The 24,200-nt window shown below is 42.3% G+C and overlaps 1 protein-coding gene across 3 annotated transcripts; it reads left to right on the top strand.

Moving 5' to 3' along the window:
* LOC120523918 (sialidase-3-like) lies at window positions 1–24,200 on the top strand. Of its 3 annotated transcripts, XM_039745625.1 has the most exons (4): window positions 1–52; window positions 796–908; window positions 19,976–20,195; window positions 22,812–24,200. In XM_039745625.1, exons 3-4 carry the CDS (start codon window positions 19,995–19,997, stop codon window positions 23,766–23,768), a joined length of 1,158 nt encoding a protein of 385 aa, XP_039601559.1. In that variant the 5' UTR covers window positions 1–52; window positions 796–908; window positions 19,976–19,994; the 3' UTR covers window positions 23,769–24,200. The 3 variants fall into 3 exon arrangements, with proteins under 3 accessions (XP_039601559.1, XP_039601560.1, XP_039601558.1); XM_039745626.1 differs by lacking the exon at window positions 796–908 and having other exon boundaries at window positions 22–52; XM_039745624.1 differs by lacking the exons at window positions 1–52; window positions 796–908 and adding an exon at window positions 11,107–12,206.

The following is a 24,200-nucleotide window of genomic DNA, read 5'->3' as shown; positions in this document are numbered from 1 at the left end:
TGAAACCAGAAGGAGTCGAACTGAACACCTCAGCAGTACTGATCAAGATAAGGTAAGCATCTTTGGAACTGATTTTAAAAGTAACTGAAGAACAGCTATGGAAGCGTATTAGAGAAGAAAAAAAAATAGGGACACGATAAAAAAGGCCTATTTCGTGATTAAAGACGAAATGTAGACTTTAATCACGCAGTTTATTTAATCATAAAAGTAGAACATTAAAATGGATGTTTAATCCATCGTAACTAAAGTGGCACGTTACACGTTTTGTATTCTAAGTGTTCCCCGGCTCAGTCGTTAATCACTGAAGAAGCCCATGATCACTCAACATTTTGTCTGTTGACCTTACAATTAATAAATGCTGCCATTGGACCACCAGCTATAATTCGTGGTCGGCAAGCCCACTGGATGGTTGCCACTAGTGATATAGCAGCAGCGAGCCACTAACTACCGAGCGGCCAGGCACCAGCAAGCCAACAGCGGGCCACCGGTTGAAAACTCTGTCAGCTGGCTGGTATTCCCCCACTGTTGTTTCCGCTGACTGGCGCCGTGACGGCCCTAAACAGACAGCTCGGTCACCGGGTATGTTCTTCTTAAACGGGATTCCTCTTACGCTGAGCGGAGCAGCAGACGGCGATCGCCACACAGAGTACATTAACTTCATAATATTACATCTCTCTGATCATTTAGAATCCAAAGGTTTATACTTGGTATATTTTCATGATGGAATGATGTAAAGTATGTATGTTACATTTTACAGATAAATACCTTCATTTATATAATGTTACAAATCTGCAGGAACTGTGTGATGCAATCAACACAGACTACAATCTCAGAGGAATGTTTCCAACATCTTGTGCAATCCGTGCCACAATTGGGGCTGCTTGGAGAGCAGAAGGAGGTCCAACCCGGTATGAGTAGCGTGTTCCTAATATTTTTTTTTCAGTGAGTGTATATTAATTGAATAATTTAAATAATGGTGATTTTTCAAGTGAGGAAGAGCAGAAAAATAATTTAGGGCTTTCAGGGAGGAGATGCAGATTCCAGAGAAATGCAGGAATATCTCAGAGACTTGTGATCTCTTTTTATCCTTATAGTCAATAATATATGGCACCTCACACGAATAGTCATGTCTTTGAGAAGTAAACCTCACTTCCAATGGAGAGAACATTCAAAGTCCACACAGCCAGTTCTTGGAACCCAGCAGCTGCAAGTCTCAATCCAGCTTAACCCAGTTCAGAGTTATGGGGGCCTGCAGCCTGCTCCAGTAGCAAAGGGTGTGATGAACTGGGTGCAGTGATATCTTTGATGATTTGTATTAAGATTCAATACCATCCATCCATTTTCTGCCGCTTATCTGGGTCTGGGCAGCGATGGCAGCAGTCTGAGCAAATATGCGCAGGTGTTCATTTTCCCCACCACTTTCTTCAAATCCTCTGGGGGATGTGGCATTCTCAGGCCAGCTGAAAGATATAATTGGTCTAAGGTCTCCTGGGTCTGCCCCAAGATCTCCTCCAGCTTAAGCGTATGGACCCAAAACACCTCCCAAAGAAGGCACCCAGGAGGAGACGTATCGACCTGTAGAGCCAGAGCACCATATATCAACTCGCCAGCAGTTTCAGGGCGGAAGTGATATCACAGCATGTTTAGAACAGCGGTTTGGTAATAAACGTTTATACGTTGTCAGAAATCAAATTGATTGGCACGCTAACCACGCCAAACCCTAAGCTTTACAAAACTCACCCCTAACCCTAACCATTTATTGTACATGCTCAGCATACTAACCCCTAACCTTAATTTCTGTCCTAGAAATGCTGGCGTAGACCTGCGGTTGGATATTTTTGCCCAGGAGTCATCCTAGTCAGATGCCCTAACCACCTGAGCTGGCTCCTTTTGATGTGGAGGAACGTGGTACTTCTCCACCTCCCATATTAACTTGGGTTACTTCTGCACCAGAGAATCCACATTCCGTTTCCCTAGTGTCAGTTTTGGTATCCAGGACCAGTCTGCCAAGGCCCTGAACCTTTATGACTCCTCCTGCAGATTGGGGGCCCAATGGAGAAAGAATCAATCCTACTCCTATAAAACTAAATAAGTAGGTTATGGTGTCCATGCAATCAATCCCAAAAAATGTTGGGGTGCGGTCACCCTGTTTAATCAAAGTAGTACAACACTCAATGGCATATATAAAGTAGAGTACAATAGTGATCAGGCCTGGTTCACAGATCCATCTCTATTGAGCAATGGTCCAGAATGAGATGCCACCTTCTGTGAGCGCCTTGAATTTATAGTCCTCTGACCAGCAGGGGCAGGGCCGTTTGCACTTACTGGGTGTCTTCTCCTGGCTGTGGGAAGAGAAAGAGACAATACTGTTATCAACAGCGCCCCCTTTCATCCAAGGGTAGGATTGTGTACCCAAGATGAGTCATGACGGGGATCCTCAGACACGTGTGTGAAACTATATTTGTCAGAGAAAATGATTTTATCAACAGAACTAATGAATGAATATCCTGCTTTGTAAATAAAAAGGCTGCAGAATGAGGTGAACTTAAGTCCAAAAATGGAAGAGTGACACAATGCTGAAGTCCGGGAGGAAGATGAGGATAACAGAGTCTGCATCATAGAAATGAAGATGATCAAACCTGATGTTAAAAACTCACTTAGGAGTGTCTTTCTTTTTAATTATTTAAGAAGGACTTCAGATGCTCGGTGCATGTGGTGGTTTGATCCTATTGACTACATGTTTTCTGATTAAACCTCTCCCTTTGTTGGCCAATTTTGTGGAAAAAAAACTTCCTTTGTTTTCAAAGAAGTAATTCATGGAGCCCAGATGAAAATGCAGATCGATTCTTTATTTGTGCACTGATAACCACAAATGTCTCCGTCAATGGAGTGAGCCATCAATAAAACAATTCATTCCCTTTCTCTCTTTTCTGTCACAGTTACCTTATCTAATAGATTACATTATCTGATTCTTAATATGCAGAATTCTGTCATCTTAGCCAATCAAGCACAGTGACCAGTAACTTTGTACACATGACATTATTTTAAATATTATTCATTAATAGAGGTGCTTCTCACTAGATTGTTCTCATTTTTTAAGGGGTTGTTTATTACTCGGGCGGTACGGTGGCACAGTGGGTAGTGCTGTTGCCTTGCAGTTAGGAGACCCGGGTCCACCCTGCATGGAGTTTGCATGTTCTCCCCGTGTCTGCGTGGGTTTCCTCCGGGTGCTCCGGTTTCCTCCCTCAGTCCAAAGACATGCAGGTTAGGTGCATTGGCGACCCTAAATTGTCCTTAGTGTGTGCTTGGTGTGTGTGTGTACGCCCTGCAGTGGGCTGGCACCCTGCCCGGGGTTTGTTTCCTGCCTTGCGCCCTGTGTTGGCTGGGATTGGCTCCAGCTGACCTCTGTGACCCTGTAGTTAGGATATAGCGGGTTGGATAATGGATGGATGGATGTTTATTACTCATTTACTTCATTTTAACTTTAGTAATTACCTTGTTGGTTCCTCTTAAGATGAGGCAATCCTCACATGCTCAAGGTTTAATCCGCGTTTAGATAACCCTTTTGTTGCCATCAGTCCTTTTCCTTATGCCTTTAATAATCCATTGATACAACTTCATTAAAGTATATACACTTGTAATAATTATCATGTATTGATTAAAATTCGATACCAACTGATCCACGTTCTCCGACCTCATGATCAAGGAACCTAATTAATGTCTCAGTGTCCTCTATCTTTTACTTTACTGAAGGTGCTGCGTAAAAGGCAGAAATTGTGCTTCCCTGAGGGTGCAAGGTGAGACCCAAAAATAACCGCATTGGTAAAAAAAAATATTTATTGATGAGTTACAGCATTCTAAACATTGTCACCTTCCATATACTCCTCCTCCCGATCTCTACACCGCTCCATACGTATCTTCCATTGATTGAATCAGTACTGGAAGTCTTCAACAGGCTTGCCGTTTTTGTCTTCACTTCATCCATTGAAGAAAAATGTGTTCCCTTCAGGTCACTTTTGATTTTCGGGAACAAGTAAAAAATCACAGGGAGCTAAATCGGGCAAATAGGGAGGATGAACGAGGACAGGAATGTTTTTGTCACTCAAAAACCGCTTTACGGAAAAAGAGAAAATTCACGAGAAATTTGATGTTGATTTGCTGTTTGATTTTTTTCACCCGACATTATCACGGCAACTCATGTTGCGCAAATACTGACTGGGCTATTCACAGGAGTAGTACTATGTCAGGTGGGTTCTGTCAAAATTTGATTGATGGCCTTAAGCCCCGCCCCTTTTAAATTGATGACCGGAAGTCCCGCCTCCACCAACCACCTGTTGTTTTGTTGACCTTTGATGACCTTTCCGGAAGTCCCCTCCCCCAACCACCTGTTCAGCCACCTGTTTGCCCCCTCCTTGCCCCACCCCCAACCACCTGTTCGGTCCTACTTTCTGTCAAGGGTAATTGATGGATGCCCCTACCCCTTGAACCCCCTGTTTGGCCACCTGTTCTGCCCCATCTCACTAGGGCAAGTTCAGACATGCCCAAGGGCTGCCTAGGCCCCGCCCCCTTGAACCCATCAACCCCAACCACTTACCAGCCCCCCCCCCTCTTCCTAAAACAAGTTCAGGCATGTTGCAACCGGACCCTGTACAAGTTAAGGCATGTTCCTATCCATACCCAGACAGCCCCACCTGTTGGCTGGCCCCCTTCTTCCGAGGACATCACACACACACATGCTCCGGCCGGACCGATCTAACTTGTCGCCGTTCCTGCCAATATTGCTTTGGGTAAGAATCCTTGTACCTATGTAACTATTATTTTTAAAATATCTAAACTTTATCATTTGTAAGCCACTTTTTTATCTAAGCCCACTTACAGATCCAGCCTTTCCCATTTCACAGAAAGACAAGCAGTCAGCTTTTAGCATGTAGTTGTAGTTGTAGTTGTGCGTGTAGTTCAAAGCACACTGAAATACAAGCTGTCCGGCTCTCTCTGTCTACACAGAGACTCTCAGAGCAGACATCCCCCCTGCGCGCGCCTGCGAGCTGGCCAGTGCCAAAGCCTAACGCGAATGTGCAGGCAAGGTCATGTAGTTCGAAGCACACAGAAAGGATCTCTCTCTCGCTCGCTGTTCACACTGAGCCCGGAGCGTAGCTAGAGCCGTCAGTGCAGGCCATATGCTCGGAGCGCTGACACGGGTTTAGTCAGACCCTACTGACGCTATGAAGCGCAACTGCCTTAACACAGTGCTGTGCTTTGAAAACCCATTACCCCTCCTCCCCTGACAGCTCTGCGCTGATTCAGTCCAGGCGTGCGCATGTTTGTCAACAGCTGGGCGTAATACCCCCCTTCTTCCATTCCCATGCGGTGGGCACACAGTTAACTTTTATAGATCCATCCGTCTTGGGAAAAACTAGGTTTTCATGATAACGTGCAAAACACGAGATAACTAGTTCCATATAAGCCCTTTAAAAATCACACAGTTAAATAAGATGCAACAGATCCCTTTTAAATCACGTTTGAGACGTCTAAATGCTATATGAATTAATATTGTAGTGACCCGGCAGTCAGCGCTGGCGGCATGGTGCATTGTGGGTATTTCTGTAACGTTACTGTTTGTACTGGGCAAGCAAGGCAATTGATTTCCTGTTCTATAAATGTTATATGTGTTTGTGTTGCAGTTGCTTGGGTGGGCTTGGGTCATTTGCAGCCCAGGAGTGGTAAGTGTAACAGTTACCATCATGGAGAAGGATGTCTTTCTGAATGACCTTGGCAATGGCCTTGCAATATGTTGAGCTTTGTTTTCTGACTATTTGCTTAATAAAGAGATACAACAGGACAGAGCTGTTTATTGCTAAGATTTCATCTAAGCAATGATTGCCGAGACACTCGGAGTCGTGCGGTGTATGGGACACGAGTGCTCGCTGGCTTATTGAGCTAGGTACAGCTGCGTGCATGGCGCTGGCATTCCGCTGGCCAACCAGCTTGGGGGAAGTGCACGGCTGAGTACGGCTCTGAGACTCAACCACGGGTCGCTACAATATATTTATAATTTGTATTTAAAACGATCTAAAACAAACCCCTATTCTATGCAATAACCCCCATTTTAATCCTCCCCTCATGAAGAAAGTCGTTTAGTTTTTCTAAAAGTTTGATTGCCTTAATCAGAATGGATATCTTGGGCTAGAGAAAGGAACTTTAAAATACTCTTTGTCAAAACGGATCTTTCCAAAGCACTCCCAACACCACCTCCGGCCGCCTGGAGCTAAGGAAATGGGTGTTGGTAGATCAGTGTCGATTCACATCAGGCCGTTTATGACCCTTAACCTCGTGGCCGGAGCAAAACTTTGGGAAAGGTGAAAACGGTCTTATGGAGATGCGTGCATCTGTTTAAACAAATCTACGGGTTACAATGGAATCTATTAAACAAATTCTGAACTTTTCATCACCCATCCAAAAGTGTTGTTTTTAAACTCCGGATAACGGCCATTACACGGATGTCCGGGCAAAATGATGGAGGAAACATCTGATATTAAGATCACAGGGGCACATTCCAAAAAAAATAATGTTTTTGGGTATATAAATAAGTGTTCAGACCGGTCCATTACTCAGCAGGCCGTTAATACTGAAAGAGGACACCGAATCTCGTCGGAAACATCAAGGATCACGGTATACATATTTTTGATTATTATATGCGCCAAACAAGTATGTTTTAGAAAACAGATGGATGAACCCTTATATTTTATCCTTACTATGAATAATTTCCAAGTTTATTCTCAAGTGCGTGCGCACGCACTGTGTAACGATGCGCGCGTGTGTATAATATAAGATGCAGCATTTATATCCATCTATCTGCGCGTACGACGATTAATGTACAAATTCATAGGACTGAAGCAAACAACATTAGCTTTTTCATACCGAAACGGGCTTTACAATCAAGTAGTTTTCGTCTCGGCGTCTGAAAATATTCAGATATGGTTTAAAAGCGCAGGCTGGTTGTGTATCAGCTCTGGCGTAATAAGCGGTCGGTATTCTGAACTACGTACAGATGGGTCCCGTTTGTGAAATGCATACTCTTTCGAATCGGGCTTACTGTTGCAGGGGAATCTCTGCCCCGGGTCCGCATGTTTTTAAAAGTCCGGGATATCGAAACATTTTAACTTTATAAACTCTCATTTGTTACAACCGGTTGGAGACAGCCTCCAACGATGAACGGGATCCAGGAGCATATATCGAAGCGAATGCTTAATAGATATAAGGCAACGGTGTTTTCATTCATTTCGCTAAATGAAAAGTAATTATTTTAATACAGAATAGTAGCCCCCCCAAAGGCCGGGGGAGTTTAGACGTGTGAGTAATATAATGAAGTTATTTTTAAAAGTAATCCCACACTGCACAAGAGAGACAGATTCCATGTGTGTTTTAGGATTTGCTGTGGTCAGCGATGATTTTTAATTTTTTTCCTTAGCTCATTTCTATAACATATAGGAGGCTTTTGACAAAGGAAAACTCTGTAAATACACTTGTGCATTTAAATGGAGATTTAAGAAAGCAGGTTTCTACCTTAGACAGATTACTCACCTTATCCCAGATTTGTACGTGCATGTAAAAGCACTCACTGTTGTTACACTAGCACAAAATTGATATTTTCTGTCTACTCAAAAAACTACATTTTTTCTATTAACACAGGTGATAACTGGAAAACATTTCACTATTTTTAATTAAAAAGTTAAAAACAGAAAAGCCCAATTATGATTTTTGTTTTGTCATGCTAGGGTCCTAGGGTGACACTTTTCCCCTTTATACTCTCTCTTATGTAGACATCTTATGTATCAAGCTGACTGCTTGTCTTTCTGTGGTTGGGGTTGATGGGTTCAAGGGGGCGGGGCCTAGGCAGCCCTTGGGCATGTCTGAACTTGCCCTAGTGAGATGGGGCAGAACAGGTGGCCAAGCAGGGGGATAGGGGGGTTTAAGGGGTAGGGGCATCTATCAATTACCCTTGACAGAAAGTAGGACCGAACAGGTGGTTGGGGGCGGGGCAACGAGGGGGCTGAACAGGTGGTTGGGGGAGGGGACTTCTGGAAAGGTCATCAAAGGTCAACAAAACAACAGGTGGTTGGTGGGGGCGGGACTTCCGGTCATCAATTTAAAAGGGGCGGGGCTTAAGGTCATCAATCAAATTTTGACAGAACCCACCTGACATAGTACTACTCCTGTGAATAGCCCAGTCAGTATTTGCGCAACATGAGTTGCCGTGATATTGTCAGGTGAAAAAAATCAAACAGCAAATCAACATCAAATTTCTCGTGAATTTTCTCTTTTTCCATAAAGCAGTTTTTGAGTGACAAAAACATTCCTGTCCTCGTTCATCCTCCCTATTTGCCCGATTTAGCTCCCTGTGATTTTTTACTTGTTCCCAAAAATCAAAAGTGACCTGAAGGGAACACATTTTTCTTCAATGGATGAAGTGAAGACAAAAACGGCAAGCCTGTTGAAGACTTCCAGTACTGATTCAATCAATGGAAGATACGTATGGAGCGGTGTAGAGATCGGGAGGAGGAGTATATGGAAGGTGACAATGTTTAGAATGCTGTAACTCATCAATAAATATCTTTTTTTACCAATGCGGTTATTTTTGGGTCTCACCTTGCACCCTCAGGGAAGCACAATTTCTGCCTTTTACGCAGCACCTTCAGTAAAGTAAAAGATAGAGGACACTGAGACATTAATTAGGTTTTACCTTGATCATGAGGTCGGAGAACGTGGATCAGTTGGTATCGAATTTTAATCAATACATGATAATTATTACAATTTAATACAAGTGTATATACTTTAATGAAGTTGTATCAATGGATTATTAAAGGCATAAGGAAAAGGACTGATGGCAACAAAAGGGTTATCTAAACGCGGATTAAACCTTGAGCATGTGAGGATTGCCTCATCTTAAGAGGAACCAACAAGGTAATTACTAAAGTTAAAATGAAGTAAATGAGTAATAAACATCCATCCATCCATTATCCAACCCAATCAAATTTTGACAGAACCCACCTGACATAGTACTACTCACAGGATATACCTAGCCGGTCAGCGGTTTGAGAGGGCATGTAGGAGGGGATATAGTTCTATGATTCACGTTCGGCCGACCTCCAGACAGTTTTCCAGGAAAGCCCCAAGCCCAGTCCGGTTATTTTTGTGTCTCACCTCGTATACACAGTGCAACTCCCTGATGGCAGTCTCAAGATAGTTTCCTCTGGACATTCAATATTTACTGCTGCTGGCACCTGAAATATTTAACAGCCATTCTCCTCATTATTCTAGTAGCCTCCTTATTTAATGTTATTGAGCCCACTTATTGTAGCTCTCCCCATTCATCTGTCTGTTAAATTCTATACATGCTAAAGTCCTTCATGTAATCACTGTCCAAGCTGTGACTTTCAACACTGTCATTTTTGAAGTACTGTTCTGTACTGTTTTAAGTGCACAAGTAGGCCCTGCAGTGGGTGGGCACCCCATCCAAGGATGGTTCTTACCTTGTGCCCTGTGCTCCCAGGACATGTTCTGACCACCTGTGTCTCTGAATTGGGTTAAGTGAGTTGAGAACGCATATCCAGTGCATCCAGAAAGTATTCCCAGCGCATCACTTTTTCCAGATTTTGTTATGTTACAGCCTTATTCCAAAATGGATGAAATTAATTTTTTTCCTCAGAATTCTATACACAACACCCCATAATGACAACGTGAAAAAAGTTTACTTGGAATTTTTGCAAATATATTAAAAATAAAAAAATTGAGAAAGCACATGTACATAAGTATTCACAGCCTTTGCCATGAAGCTCAAAATTGAGCTCTGGTGCATCCTGTTTCCCCTGATCATCCTTGAGATGTTTCTACAGCTTAATTGGAGTCCACCTGTGGTAAATTTAGTTGATTGGACATGATTTGGAAAGGCACACACCTTTCTATATAAGGTCCCACCGTTGACAGTTCATGTCAGAGCACAAACCAAGCATGAAGTCAAAGGAATTGTCTCGAGGCACAAATCTGGGGAAGGTTACAGAAAAATGTCTGCTGCTTTGAAGGTCCCATTGAGCACAGTGGCCTCCATCATCCATAAATGGAAGAAGTTCAAAACCACCAGGACTCTTCCTAGAGCTGGCCGGCCATCTAAACTGAGCGATTGGGGGAGAAGGGCCTTAGTCAGGGAGGTGACCAAGAACCCGATGGTCACTCTGTCACAGCTCCAGAGGTCCTCTGTGGAGGGAGGAGAACCTTCCAGAAGGACAACCATCTCTGCAGCAATCCACCAATAAGGCCTGTATGGTAGATTGTCCAGATGGAAGCCACTCCTTAGTAAAAGGCACATGGCAGCCCGCCTTGAGTTTGCCAAAAGGCACCTGAAGGACTCTCAGACCATGAGAAACAAAATTCTCTGGTCTGATGAAACAAAGATTGAACTCTTTGGTGTGAATACCAGGCGTCACGTTTGGAGGAAACCAGGCACCGCTCATCACCGGATGCACTGTATGAATTGTTGGGGCCTCAGGATTATGCTAAACAATAGAAGCAGGCTTTGAGGGAATAAAACTGGACCCTAATATTTTCTATGCATGAAAATATAAAGCTTGAGACAGGATAAAGATATAGGAATCAAACAGGAAAACAATGCCTGTGTGACTCATTGCAATGGTGATCTCGGCTAATGATTAAAGAACATTTCTTCAACATAAGCTTATATTGCCATTCTTCTATTTCACACTACTCACTGTAAAAATTGCTATTCCCTGGTAACTGGCAAAGGCTAATCATAAAAATGCCAGGAGTCCCTCTTTGTCAACTGCTAACCAGTCCTAATTTTTGATCATTGATTGAAAATTTAATTAGATCTTACAAAACTACCCTGCATCCTCTGTAAGATAACCTCGTTTCTGTAGAATCAAAGACAAGATCAGCTGGACTGGAGATCGAGTGGAGGAGGGATGCTAATATTTGGAGGGGGCCTCCAGGGAAGACAAAAATTGTGAAACAAAGGAAGCTTGAGCGAGATAAGCACTGTTAGAAATCATGAGTTTTAGAAGCAGACTCTTTTGTGACATAATTTATTTCTTTAATATAAATGAGTGGTGGTGTGGTAGCAGCCATCAAAGTGTTGTATTCATCAGAGATTTTTAGAGTGTGTGAACGAAAGAACCTGTTGAGCTGACAGGGAAACATTTTGATCCCAGATTCCTCTTGATCCCCTGAATCACTGTATCAGTTGTATACAATGGCTTTCAGGACTCCAGCTTGTAACACAAGTTCTGTAGAACACCTTGTGGAAGTTTGAATTTCGCATGTCCAAAGTTTCTCAGAAGTGCTGCATAGAAGAAATCTCATCAAATTTCAATGTGCATTTCACTAGCAGCAGTGAATATACTAAAGAATAAATAACACTGATATGTATACGCGGTGATCCTTATTTTTTACTAGGCAGGAGGACAGCTGAATGGATCAGTGTTGAATAGTTAACGATTGATTCATCACCAGGCTTCAGATCGTTCCGTATGTGCGGGCATTGCCTTTTATCATTGTAACCACAGCAGTTAGGCCTGCTCAATAGTTCCTTTAAAGTTAGTAAGCTACAATAGACTCTGCAGCGGCACTTTTCGATCAGCTAAGAGTACGCAGCATCTGTGCACACCGCAGTAACGCTGAACTGGACACACTGTGTTATAAAATGAGATCACCTGTTACGTCCCCAGTGCACACTGCAACTGGCCTTTTGTAACTTGATTCAGGCATTCAAGTTGCTTTGAGCGGTGTCCTGTAAAACTCTGAGCCTCGTCTATGCAAGTATAGCGTCCGGGAGTGTGCGGTTGAAACACTTTGGACCAGGTCGACCCGGATTGGCCCAGAGTGTAATTGCGGACCACAATCAGTCACGATTGGCCTCCAGCAGATCTCTTCAGTGCGCAAACGCACGGCGCGCCCGCTGGAATGTGCAGCTGTACACGCGCGCGGCATCCTGGATCAGGCGGCTTATACATACAAGTAGATACACTCACGTGGGTGCTGTGCCTGCAGCCTACAGGAAGCGCGCACTCTCCCTTTGGGTGGGTGAGACGAAATATGCGCGCGGAGCCAGCTGCCCATTCGCTGAAGGACTTGGGATGGGGTTGGCACAGATATGGGTGGTGACAGATGTCCGGCACTTGCAATATGATATTAAGGTATGATTTTAAATGTTATTGTCTCAGTCGCATTACCATATTTGCTATTAATACTATTTATCTATTCGATTTGATAGCAGTAATTTGGTTTATTTATATACATTGTAAATACTGTCACCGACTGTACAATAACGCTGGGCTATGTCTCTTTAAATGCTGAGTCTGACTGAAGTCTTCATTTGCCCCGTCGCATGTCCGTCATCGAGTGCGTCGAGTCTTATTGGATAGCTGTCGAACGTCCACCCGTTAGTTCAGACCCCGCCTCCTACGCGTCCCGCAGTGTTGTCTCCCTCCACTGAGACCCAGGATGTTATGAAGATGTCGGTGCTCGGTCAACTCCAGAAACATATCTGATGTATAGTATGTGTACTAAGGCGTAATCGTTACGGATCTGTTCGTGTTCGCACAAATCTGCGCGCCGTTTCTCATTTTAATTTAACACATGCTCTGTGCAAAATGCCGGCGTGTCCCGTCAGTATCGTGCACGCGCGGCAGCCTGAAAGGGTTTGTTTCCAAGCACATCGATAACAGTCGCGCCTAATGTGCGAATTCCACGGAACACCGATCGCTTCATAACAATGGCAATGGACCGAGCAGTGCAGAGAGTAGGGGTGCAGCTACGGGGTGTAACTGGAAAGTTTTAGAAGCAATGGAATATGAGATGCCAAAATGCACCAGAAACAGCCCTGAGTTAATACACATTCAAACTAAGAAGAATACTGGGTACATTTCCAGTGCAGGGTTTACGTATAAGCTACACAAGCTATAGCTTAGGGCCCCCAAAACAAATCATATTTGGCACTTACATAGAATATCTGGACTTATAAAGGGCCCCATGTCTCAAATAGCTTAGGGCCTTATCAAGTCTAAATCCGGCCCTGGTCATGGGGCCTGCTGGAGCCAATCCCAGCCAACAAAGAGTGCAAGGATGCCAGCCCACCACAGAGCACATGTACACACATACCTACACACCAAGCACACACTAGGGACAATTTAGGATCGCCAATGCAGCTAACCTGCATGTCTTTGGACTGTGGGAGGAAACCCATTGAGACACAGGAAGAACATGCAAACTCCACGCAGGGAGGACCCGGGAAGCGAACCCAGGTCTCCTTACTGTGAGGCAGCAGCGCTACCACTGTGCCACCATGAGAAAGAAAGGGGGGTATTTTTCTGTGTAGCACAGCCGGATGGAAAAAAAAATATATAGTATTTGTCCATTGGTTGTTTTATGTGTTTGCATATTTTATATTTTTCCTCACAATAATTGTCCACATGTCCATCAGAGAATTGTCAGTGGCAGCAACAGTAGCAGCAGCCGTGGTGGAGGCAATCTGATGGATGTGTGGAGAGAGTTTTTTTTTTCTAATTTGGTTCTGTACATTACCACAATGAATTTTAAATGAAACAACTCAGATGCAGTTGAAGTGCAGACTTTCAGCTTTAATTCAGTGGATTGAACAAAAAGATTGCATTAAAATGTGAGGGAACTAAAGTATTTTTTTAACACAATCCCTTTATTTCAGGGGCTCAAAAGTAATTGGACAAATTAAATAACTGGAAATAAAATGTTCATTTCTAATACTTGGTTGAAAACCCTTTGCTGGCAATGACAGCCTGCAGTCTTGAACTCATGGACATCACCAGATGCTGGGTTTCTTCCTTTTTAATGCTCTGCCAGGCTTTCAGTTGCTGTTTATTTGTGGGCCTTTCTGTCCGAAGTTTAGTCTTCAAAAAGTGAAATGCCTGATCAATTGGGTTAAGATCAGGTGACTGACTTGGCATTTCAAGAATTTTCCACTTCTTTGCTTTAATAAACTCCTGGGTTGCTTTGGCTGTATGCTTTGGGTCATTGTTCATCTGTATCATGAAACACCGCCCAATCAATTTGACTGCATTTAGCTGGATTTGAGCAGACAGTATATCTCTGAACACCTCAGAATTCATTTGGCTGATGTTGTCTGACCCCGGGGTCTCTTGTGATGAAGGAATTCAAGTAAGTCCGGTATTTACAGGGATGACATTTACTGACGCACACAAACAGCAAACGGGACGATGGAAACAAAACACACGCAGTACAAACATTAAATGCCACTATTACTATGTAGCCCTGCTACAGCATTATGGGAAAAAAGTTCTCCTAACCCTGCCGAATCATCAGTAAATAATTTAACCAAAAAGGGCGAACATGAATGCAGCAAATTCTCTGCCAATAACTCTTTGGCGAAATTTGCCGATCAACACTAATGTTCAGTTATGTATTCTTGTGGAATGAATACCACATAATTTTATACTATATAATATCTTATATTTAAAACGTCTTGAAATTGACTAAACATAGTGGAATTTAATGTGTTAGCTCCATTTACTAGTTATGTATAAATTACTTTTCAATAAACCTATAATAATATCTCTCTCTGTTTATATAAAGTGACAAAATGTCCATCCATCCATTTTCCAACCCACTGAATCCGAACACAGGGTCACGGGGGTCTGCTGGAGCCAATCCCAGCCAACACAGGGCACAAGGTAGGAACCAATCCCAGGCAGGGTGCCAACCCACCGCAGAGTGATAAAATGTCTGGCATGTAATGTCATGTGGCGTCCACAATAGGACAAGAATGTCCAATGAACAAAAGCAAGAGGCCGACATAAAATAGCAACCTGTGCGGCATATCTCCGTACATCTAGGCATCACATCATCCAGCATCCACAACAGGGTGGAATGTCCAATGAATAAAAGCAACAAGAAGTTCAAAGAAAGAGGGATGTAAGAGTCAGCATATCATAAATACACAACGCGATCAAACAGAGTTACCATTGTACCATTAAGTTTGTTTTATTAAATGGGCACTTCGCCCTGCTAGAGGGCGTCTGTCTCTAAATTGTTTGAATTCTTTTATTACTGAAATAAAGAGGGACCCTACAGGGGACTGGCATCCTGTTCTGGACTGGTTCCTATTTTGCAGTTGTTTCTGCCATGGATGGCTGCTGTAATACTTCCTCCTTATATGGAGAAAGTAAAAAAGTTGGTATGTGGTTATTGTGAGCTGGCATTACACTGTATTATTATTATATTTTGGCTGACGTCTTTTATCCATGACAAGTTATAAATCAGAATGCATAACAAATATAGCACTTATCTGCTATATAATAAAACACTAAGGTCAGTGTCAATTTATTTACATAGCACATTTAAAACAACATCAGTAATGCTGTAGCCATAGTGCTTTACATTAAAACATACAATAAAATAACATACAATAAAACATAATACAACCAGCAGTGAATTGAAACAAACAAATGACTAAGTGTAGGGAACCTTCAGTATCAGTGAAGGTCATAGAAAGCTAGAGAACAGAAATACGTCTTCAGTCTCGTTTTAATCAGTTCAATGGAAGGTGACTCCTTAATGTGACGAGGTGCAGCAGCTGCACAAGCCCTGTCCCCCTTAGTTTTGCACTTAGTACCAGGCACCACACGAGACAACTGACTGGTAGATCTGAGCTCTTTGGATGGCTGGTGTAAAACACACAATTCATATAAATAGACAGGAGCATATATCCATGTAATGATCTAAAAGCTAGCAACAAAATATTTAAATGAATTCTAAAGCTAACTGGCAGCCAGTGTAAATAGGCTAAAATTGGAGATACACAGGCAAATGTTTTTGCCCCAACCAAAAAATGAGCAGCAGCATTCTGAGCCAACTGCAGCCTGCGTATCTGGGATTTACTGATCCCAGTAAACAGTGAGTTACAATAATGGAGCTGAGAAAAGATAAGTTAATAGCTTTCTCAAGATTCATATCAGCTAAAAAAAAGGGCTTCACCTTGGCTAAGAGACGAAGCTGGTGTGTGTCTGTGTCCAGTCCCTACAAGCAATCTGATTGGTCAGTTTGGCTTTGGTGATATGATTGAAAGAGGAAGTGTGAGTGCCCACAGCTGGAACTTTGTTTTCACAAACCAATCAGTTCTTGGACTTGTGGTCCCAGGCCACTTTCATGTGTTGCATTCCCACTGTGCAACAGAAACTGTAATCTTTATGCAGAATACGTGACATGCAAAGAAGTGCAGTACGCTTGGAACTTCAAGGGGGGCCCACCCCCCTTACTGCTTCAAAGAAACTGCTACTTCACAGGGGAGATTATTGCTCCAATTTAGTTATGGCGTGGCACACAAAGGAGGTGGTTATGAAGAGTGATGCAGTGCAACGTTCGGTAAAAAGTGTGGTGCAATCAGAAACTCACAATGGTGTTTCCAGTGTATGCTGGTCTGTGAAGTAGTGTCCAGCTTGCAAAACCATTAGTTGGTTTTTCTATCAAAATCACTCTTACTATTGTGGTCTTATTTATTTTTTTTCGTAGTCTTATTTCAGTTTTTTTCAGTTTTTCACAATACTGCTTTGCACTGTGGTTCATCCCCAGTTCAGCCGAAGGTGATGACATTTTTTATATTAATTTCATTATTTCAGATGGATGACTTCAATTCGTTTTGAAAAAGATCATTCCCAAACACACCTAATAAAGCCTGAACCTGTTGAATTTGTCTCCGTCTTCATTGATAACTCCTCAAAGTTCAAACTACTAATAGATTTGTAAGCTAGTACTTGTGGTTAGCTAATCAGGTCAATTTATCACCCAAACCCCACCTGGTTAGGAAAAAAAAAAGTGCATACCCTGGAGTTGGAGTTTAAAGGAGTATCAGGAACTGCCCACCAGGAGCTCAGAAATGGCCTGAGTTCTTGCGGTTGGAATGCTACTTAAGTTCCAAGTTTCAAAAAAAAGTTCTTGTGGTGGGAAAGCACCCTAAGGGGCGCTTTCAAAGATGGGAAATATAAAAGCAGGCTGGATTTGAGCAAGGTGCTCAAAGTGGTAGAGAATGAGAAGAAGGCTTTTTGGTTAATGCACATGAAAGAGGGAGCCCTGGTCAACAGAAGTTCAGACATGCACAGATATGGAGAAGAGGTGCTGAAGGGACTCACACAGGGCAAGAGATATGAGATATATTAAAGGTTGCTCTATGACCTGTTTTTGACGGATAACATGGCTAGCTTTTCATAAGTTGAGGACAGGTAGACTAAGTGACTTACCTGGGGTCACACAATGAGTCACAGAATGGAACTGAACTCAGGGGTAAAGTCCTTTTATTGTAGTTTGCAATCAAAACTGTAGTTCCTTGAAGTGTAAGATGGATACCATTGATATAACAGCTTTAGGGTGCCGGATTTGATTTGTGCAGTTTGCATGTTCTCATTTTGTACCTAAAGTTTTTCTCTAGGCTCTTTGATTTCTTCTGACATTTCGAAATTTAGGCTACTTTGAGAGTCTGCATGTCCGTGATATAAACGAAGATACCTTGCAGTTGACTGGAGCTCCACCAAGTTTAGTTTCTGCCTTGTAGTCAATGTGACTGACATAACCTCATGTTTCTTGGGTATTCAGAAGGTGAAACTTTGATCTACTAATATAACTATTGTAGGCTTGCCCATAAATAATGTGAGAATGTTATATTATATACACTGTATATGATATAATTTATTTATTTGGTGCCTTTCCAAGAAGAAAAGCGCCTGTTCAACTGTGCCCTTTCAACATCTGTCATACTCTTATCGCAATATTTTAATGTTACAGTAAAATACAATACAATACAATACAATTTATTTTTGTATAGCCCAAACTCACACAAGAAGTGCCGCAATGGTTTTTAACAGGCCCTGCCTCTTGATAGCCCCCCAGCCTTGACTTTCTAAGAAGATAAGGAAAAACTCCCAAAACAAAAATCTTTTAAGGGAAAAAATGGAAGAAACCTTGGGAAAGGCAGTTCAAAGAGAGACCCCTCTCCAGGTAGGTTGGGTGTGCAGTGGGTGTCAAAGATAAGGGGGTCTGTACAATACAATACAATACACAGAAGAGGACACAAGTAATTCTCAATGCAGTGTAACAGTAAAATAAAACATTTACTGTACAAGTACAGAGCAGAATTTAACAGTAGATGATATCACATAATAGGATTTGGATTTGTTTGGAGTCCTGGAGGCCTCCACCATCAAGCTGCCTCCCACATTTGGCCATTCCACACATGAAACAGCGCTGGGCCAGCCAATCCGATGATAGGACTCCTCTACCCGACGATTCCTGTGATCCTCCATCAGGGATGACTTTACCTTAGGCAGGCAAAACAACTTGGCAGGTGGGCAGTGGCACCAAGTGCCACATTTGAGTACCGAGAACAGAAACAGAATATGTGAGGGTTAGTAATAAATTATAACTATCATGTTACTTATGTTATAGTGCTAATGACTAACAACAGAGATGCAGTCTGTACAGTTAATCATCAGCTCTAGTCAGGATATGCTGAACTGAAGTAGTGAGTCTTTGAAAGCTGAGACTGAAGGGGCATCTCTTATAGCAGCAGGAAGACCATTCCACAGTTTAGGGGCCCTGTAACTAAAAGCTCGACCTCCCACTGTTATTTTATTAATCCTTGGAATCTTAAGCAGAACGGCATCTTGAAATATTAATGTGCTCTCAGGTTTGGAAGTCATGATAAGTTCAGACAAGTAAGCCGGACCTTGGCCATTTAATGCTTTGTATGTTAAAAGGAGGATTTTGAAATCTGCCCTAAATTTAACCGGGAGCCAGTGTAAGGATTTAAGAACTGGAGTTATGTGTTCGTATTTTCTTGTTCTTGGAATAATTCTTGCAGCAGCGTTTTGGATTAACTGGAGGCTGTATAAAGAACAGTTTGAACAGCCAGTGAACACCGCATTGTAGTAGTCAATCCTGCCTCCTTAGAAGTTCTTGTATTCATTTTTATAAGATGTGTCGGACAGCCAGGGCTCATACCTCGCTGGGAAGTCTATATAATGGAAGGACCCGGGGAGAGAGCATGCACAGGGCATTATCTCCCCCAGAGCGCTAGATGGCAGCAGCCCTGGGTTGTGGCAGTGCCTTGGACTCCCACAGTGCAACATGGGAGTTGGAGTTCTACCCAGCCCTGTTGGATTCCATAGGCGCCGTCAGGAGGTGCAGCAGGTAATGCTGAACCATTTATTGCAGCACTTCTGCCACACCCGGAAGTGCTGTTGTAAGGACTCTATAAAAGGAGCTGCCTTACTCCCCTGGTGGAGCCAGAGTCGGGAAGGAGTGAGATGAAGCTTGCTGGAGGAGGAGTTGAGGACAAGAGAGAGAGAGAAAGAGAGAGCCAAGGAGAAGAAAGAAATGAAAGTACGGTACTGCTGTGGGGAGTGAGGGAGAAGTGCTTACCCATGGGAAATAAATGTACTTGTGTGTTAAACTTGTGCCGGGTGTCTGTGTGTGTCAGGTTTGAGCGGCTGGTGCGCACCCTGCAGGTGACAACGAATAGCTGTTTTTATAAAAAGATCAATTGCTTTTTTGTTTGTTTAGCTTTGCAAATCCTTTAAAGGCAAACTTGTGCCAAAGCCTCTGTTGTTTTGCGTAACGTTTAGGTTTACATCAAGTTTGGGTTTTACTTTCACTCTCCCTGTAATGGTATTGCCTCTGGTCTTTCGTGTCTGGTATTTATTTATCACATCTCTGCCAAAAGCTGTATGAAGCTAAAACTGTCAGCAAAGCCAGCTAAGTAACTCTAGCCCCCCAACCCCCACCCAAATGCTTTATTTAATCAATCCATTTGGAAACTTATTAGCTGATTTGCGATTTTGTAGCTCAGATGTGAATAATTTCTATCAATCAATCTTCTGTCTTTTGTTTTTCTTTGCTTTATTCTTTATGCAATGTTTTCCAGGGTGCATCAATTTTAAATTATGGCAGCTGATTTTGAGCCACAAAGGACCACTCTGTTCCAAAGTGTTCAAGGAGGAGTGACGTACCGAATCCCGTCTCTCATTTACATCAGTGACGCACATTCTTTCCTTGCTTTTGCTGAGAAACGCTCAAGTCCCCGTGATGCTGATGCAGAAAACTTAGAAATGAGAATAGGCTCCACTTTCAGTGGATCTGTACAGGTAAGAAATTTAAAAGAACCATTTTAATAAGGCAATATTTATGTCTAAATACTTGTTTATGGTTAATACTTGAGCCTGGTGTGGTGATGTTCATTGCACATGGAAACAAAACCTATGCCTAGTTGTTGTCCAAGCTGAGTTCACACATTCTCCTCATGCCTGTTTGGACTACACAGAGAAAAACTCAATCTTTCCCTAAAATCACCAAATACATGCAAGTTAATTTGTTAGCAATTCTGAATTACCTGCAGTGTAAATGAGTATAGTTGTGTGGACTGCCATCCTCTCCAGGGTTGTTTCTCACCTTTTGCTCAGATGTGCTGGGAAAACCCTCCAGCCTCCATCACCCTGAATTGGATAAGTGGGTCTGAAATTGTCTGCTCAAGTGTACTGTCACATGTACAGAGTACACAACAGTTCTTACTTCGAGTGTGTTGCATGTTGTCTAAGCACGCTCCTCTCTGGCAACTTGATCAGCACATATTACAAGTCAAATGTGGCCCTAACCTGAAAACCAGGTTCTTCCTTTCCAAAACACACATACTCTACATACAGTATGTGTATTGTTTTAGCTTTAGGTAACACGACTTGGCTTATTTGGGTTTATACTCGATTGTTAGACATTTCATGTAAGCGAATGTATGACATTTAATGTGCCTTTATCACAGCTAACTGTAGTCTATCCAAACTGGTGCCCTGTGTGGTTCCTGGCAATGCTGAATGCTGCTGGGTGTTCTGCCAGAACATACAAAGTGTTAGTTTTAAGAAGAAGAAAAGATGTGGTCAGAAAAAGTAGAACATTTATAACACAGAAGCAGTTTAACTAAGTAAACAGGTTATTATATGCATTTGTATATTGAAGAGTTGGAATTTAATTTCTGTCACACTCCTGAAGTTTTGTGAGACTCTTTGAATAAAGACAGTCTAACCCTACCCTTAACCCTAACAGATGGTTTCCTTACTTCAAAAGGTTAATTTATATTACTGTCATTTACGCTAACGCAGGACCCAAAGCTGTTTTTATTTCTTTACAATTGCAACAATGTTAAGCACTGTTAAAGAGAACATTTAAAGTGGAAGATATCAATTAGACACATAAATGAAAGACCTGTGTGGGTGTATGAAGCAGTCCACTCCACTCACACTCAAACTCAGCCACTAGATGGCGCACGCACACACTTTTACATTTTTTCTGCACTTGCATACACCTCACTTCTCACTACAAAAGACCTGTGTACACACATACAGCTGAGCAAAATAATGTTGTACTAGTTACACAAACAACATGAACATGAAACACCTCAGCAATGGAGGCCAAGGCTTGAAATTTTCTCAAGACAAAGATTATTAGGACTTATAAGATCTGGTATCGCCTGTGTCTTCTTACGAAAGCAAGTGGGGCAGCAAGCATAGGTGGGCCGATGTCCTCTGCCCTTGGTAATTCTTAAGAGTTAGATGACGCCTCTCCAATTTCACGAATATAGTAAAACTTCTATGGAGTCTTCGGGTTGTTTTTTTTTATGATGGTCCCATTCCCATATTCTGGTGAATAGTTATGATGTGGGTTGATGGTGGCTTGTTAACATGTACCAAGGTGCCTATTGCTTCAACAATGTAAGATAACTGCTGACTCCAAATGTGTGAACGAGTGTGGATGTGAGTGTGGCAAAACACTAGAGAGCTGCTTGTGCCTTGTATCCTCCTACTTTCCTGAACAAGATAAACAATTTGAAAGGAGAGATAAAGGTGTAGTCTCGTGTCACCCTGCAGGAAAATCTCCTTCATGTTCATGAGTTTTTGAAGGGTATGAGTTGGCCTAGCAGAGCAATAGGATTTGTCATTCAGTGCAAGATTTGCAGTTATCAATGCACAGCCAGCTTTGACCTTGTGCTTGACTGACTCCTTGGCCAAATTGTAGAGTTCGGGCCAGGACCGCAACAAAATCAGCACTCTGGTGTGTAAATTTAGGTGATGGTGTAACATTCTAAGCAATGTTCAGCTACAACTGAGGAAACAAAAATTGTCAAACTATATCAGATCACACTACAGCAGTAGCACAAATGTTGTTTAAACTACATACAATATATTTTGTATTATCACGTAAAACATGAGATAAATTTAAAGAACACACATCAGACCTCATTTAGAGATAATCCAGCCATTATATGAATACCCAAAGGACATTTACTCCTACACCAATCATGGGGCTTCAGGAGGGATGTACAGAGAGCACTGACCGAAGACCACCCAGCCTCTGCCATCCAGACCATCTACATTAATTCAGCCAGTCAATGATGAGTTACATGGTGGTGCAGTGGTTATCGCTCCTGCTTCTCTCATCCAGTGTCCGCACCATTTTTTTCCATGTTTCCTGTGTTTTCTTTCCACATATCCTCCAAAGAGTATGTGATTGGTCAAATGATGGTCTATTACGAGTTAGTCAGTGGACTGCAACCATGAATTGGATTCAGAGTACTTGAGAATGTTACCTTACATTGTACATCTGATCTTTTTCAGATTTCTGAGTGAGACACACCCGACCTTTAAAAGTTTATTTTGCCGTGACTCAGTGAAATTTCTTTGAATTTAAACTTACTTTCTTTTCTTTTTTGATAGTGGCAGCCTGCAGTGAAAATAAAAAATGCCAGTTTACCTGGATATCGAACTATGAACCCCTGTCCTGTCTATGAGAAGAACACCAGAGTCCTTTACCTTTTCTTCATTTGTGTTAAGGGTAACGTTTCCGAGTGCTATCAGATCTGCACTGGCTGTAACAAAACCAAGCTGTGCTACATTTGTAGCAAAGATTTTGGAACCAGCTGGAGTGAAGTCACCGATTTGACAGAACACTTGATTGGCAACTGGGCCACATTTGCTGTTGGACCAGGGCATGGAGTCCAGCTGAGCTGTGGACGGTTGGTCATACCAGCTTATGCATATGTGAAAAAAATATGTTCCTGTTTTTATCGTCCATGCTTTTGCAGCTCTCATTCCTTTTCATTGTTTAGTGACAACAACGGTCAGACATGGAATGTTGGGGAAATGATTAATGAGCCAAAAACAGTAGAATGTGAAATGGCAGAAGTATTTAGCTCAGATGGTCATAGCCATTTGTATTGCAATGCCCGTAGTGAGTATGGTTGCCGAGTGGAAGCCGTCAGTGAGAATAACGGTACAAATTTTGGGAAACCACAAAAGGCACAATTGCTTGTTGAGCCAAGCAAAGGCTGTCAGGGGAGTGTTGTCAGCTTTCCAGCTCCAGCAGAATCTTTACAAAGTGAAGGGAAATCTACTGCTCCCCAACAAAGTTGGCTCTTGTACTCTCATCCAACTAGCCGTGAAAAACGAGTCAACTTGGGAATTTATATCAACAAATCCCCCTTATGCCCCTTGAAGTGGAGTAAGCCCTATATTATTTATAGGGGCCCCAGCGGCTATTCTGACCTTAGTTACTGTGATGACACCAAGAGCTTTGCCTGCCTGTTTGAGTGTGGTGTCCATTCAGAGCTGGAGGAGATTGCATTTGTGCAATTCACTCAGAATGAAGTGATAAATGCCGGTAAATGTTCCTAGAAAGCAACAATACAAATGAAAATGTTTAATATTTGTTTAAAAGCATAAAAACAGTTTCCAACAGCAAACCAAAGGAGAAACATCCTGAGAACACAAATCTGAGTGAGCAGCTCCACTCCAGTCCTAGCAATAAATCATACTTGAGAAATATCCTACAAAACGTGAAGGTGCAAGTTATTTAAGTACATTCAAGTTCTCAGTTATTCATGGCTTAAAGGATAAGCTGGATATTGAAGTTGAAGTTACTTCTTTACAATCATGGTACTGTATATATTAATTTGCCACTTAAAATTGTCTTCTAGAGTGAAACATTTTTTCAATAATGTAACAAACTCCTGTATCCAACAGGGGGCGATAGCTCCCTTGTTGGAATGAGTTCTTTTGTAATTGCAGCGTGTTACATAACCCGAATCTGTATAGATATGATATTAA

The sequence above is a fragment of the Polypterus senegalus genome, chromosome 2, assembly GCF_016835505.1.
Source record: "Polypterus senegalus isolate Bchr_013 chromosome 2, ASM1683550v1, whole genome shotgun sequence".
NCBI classification, from domain to species: Eukaryota; Metazoa; Chordata; class Cladistia; order Polypteriformes; family Polypteridae; genus Polypterus; species Polypterus senegalus.
This window is presented reverse-complemented; position numbering and strand designations above follow the sequence as displayed.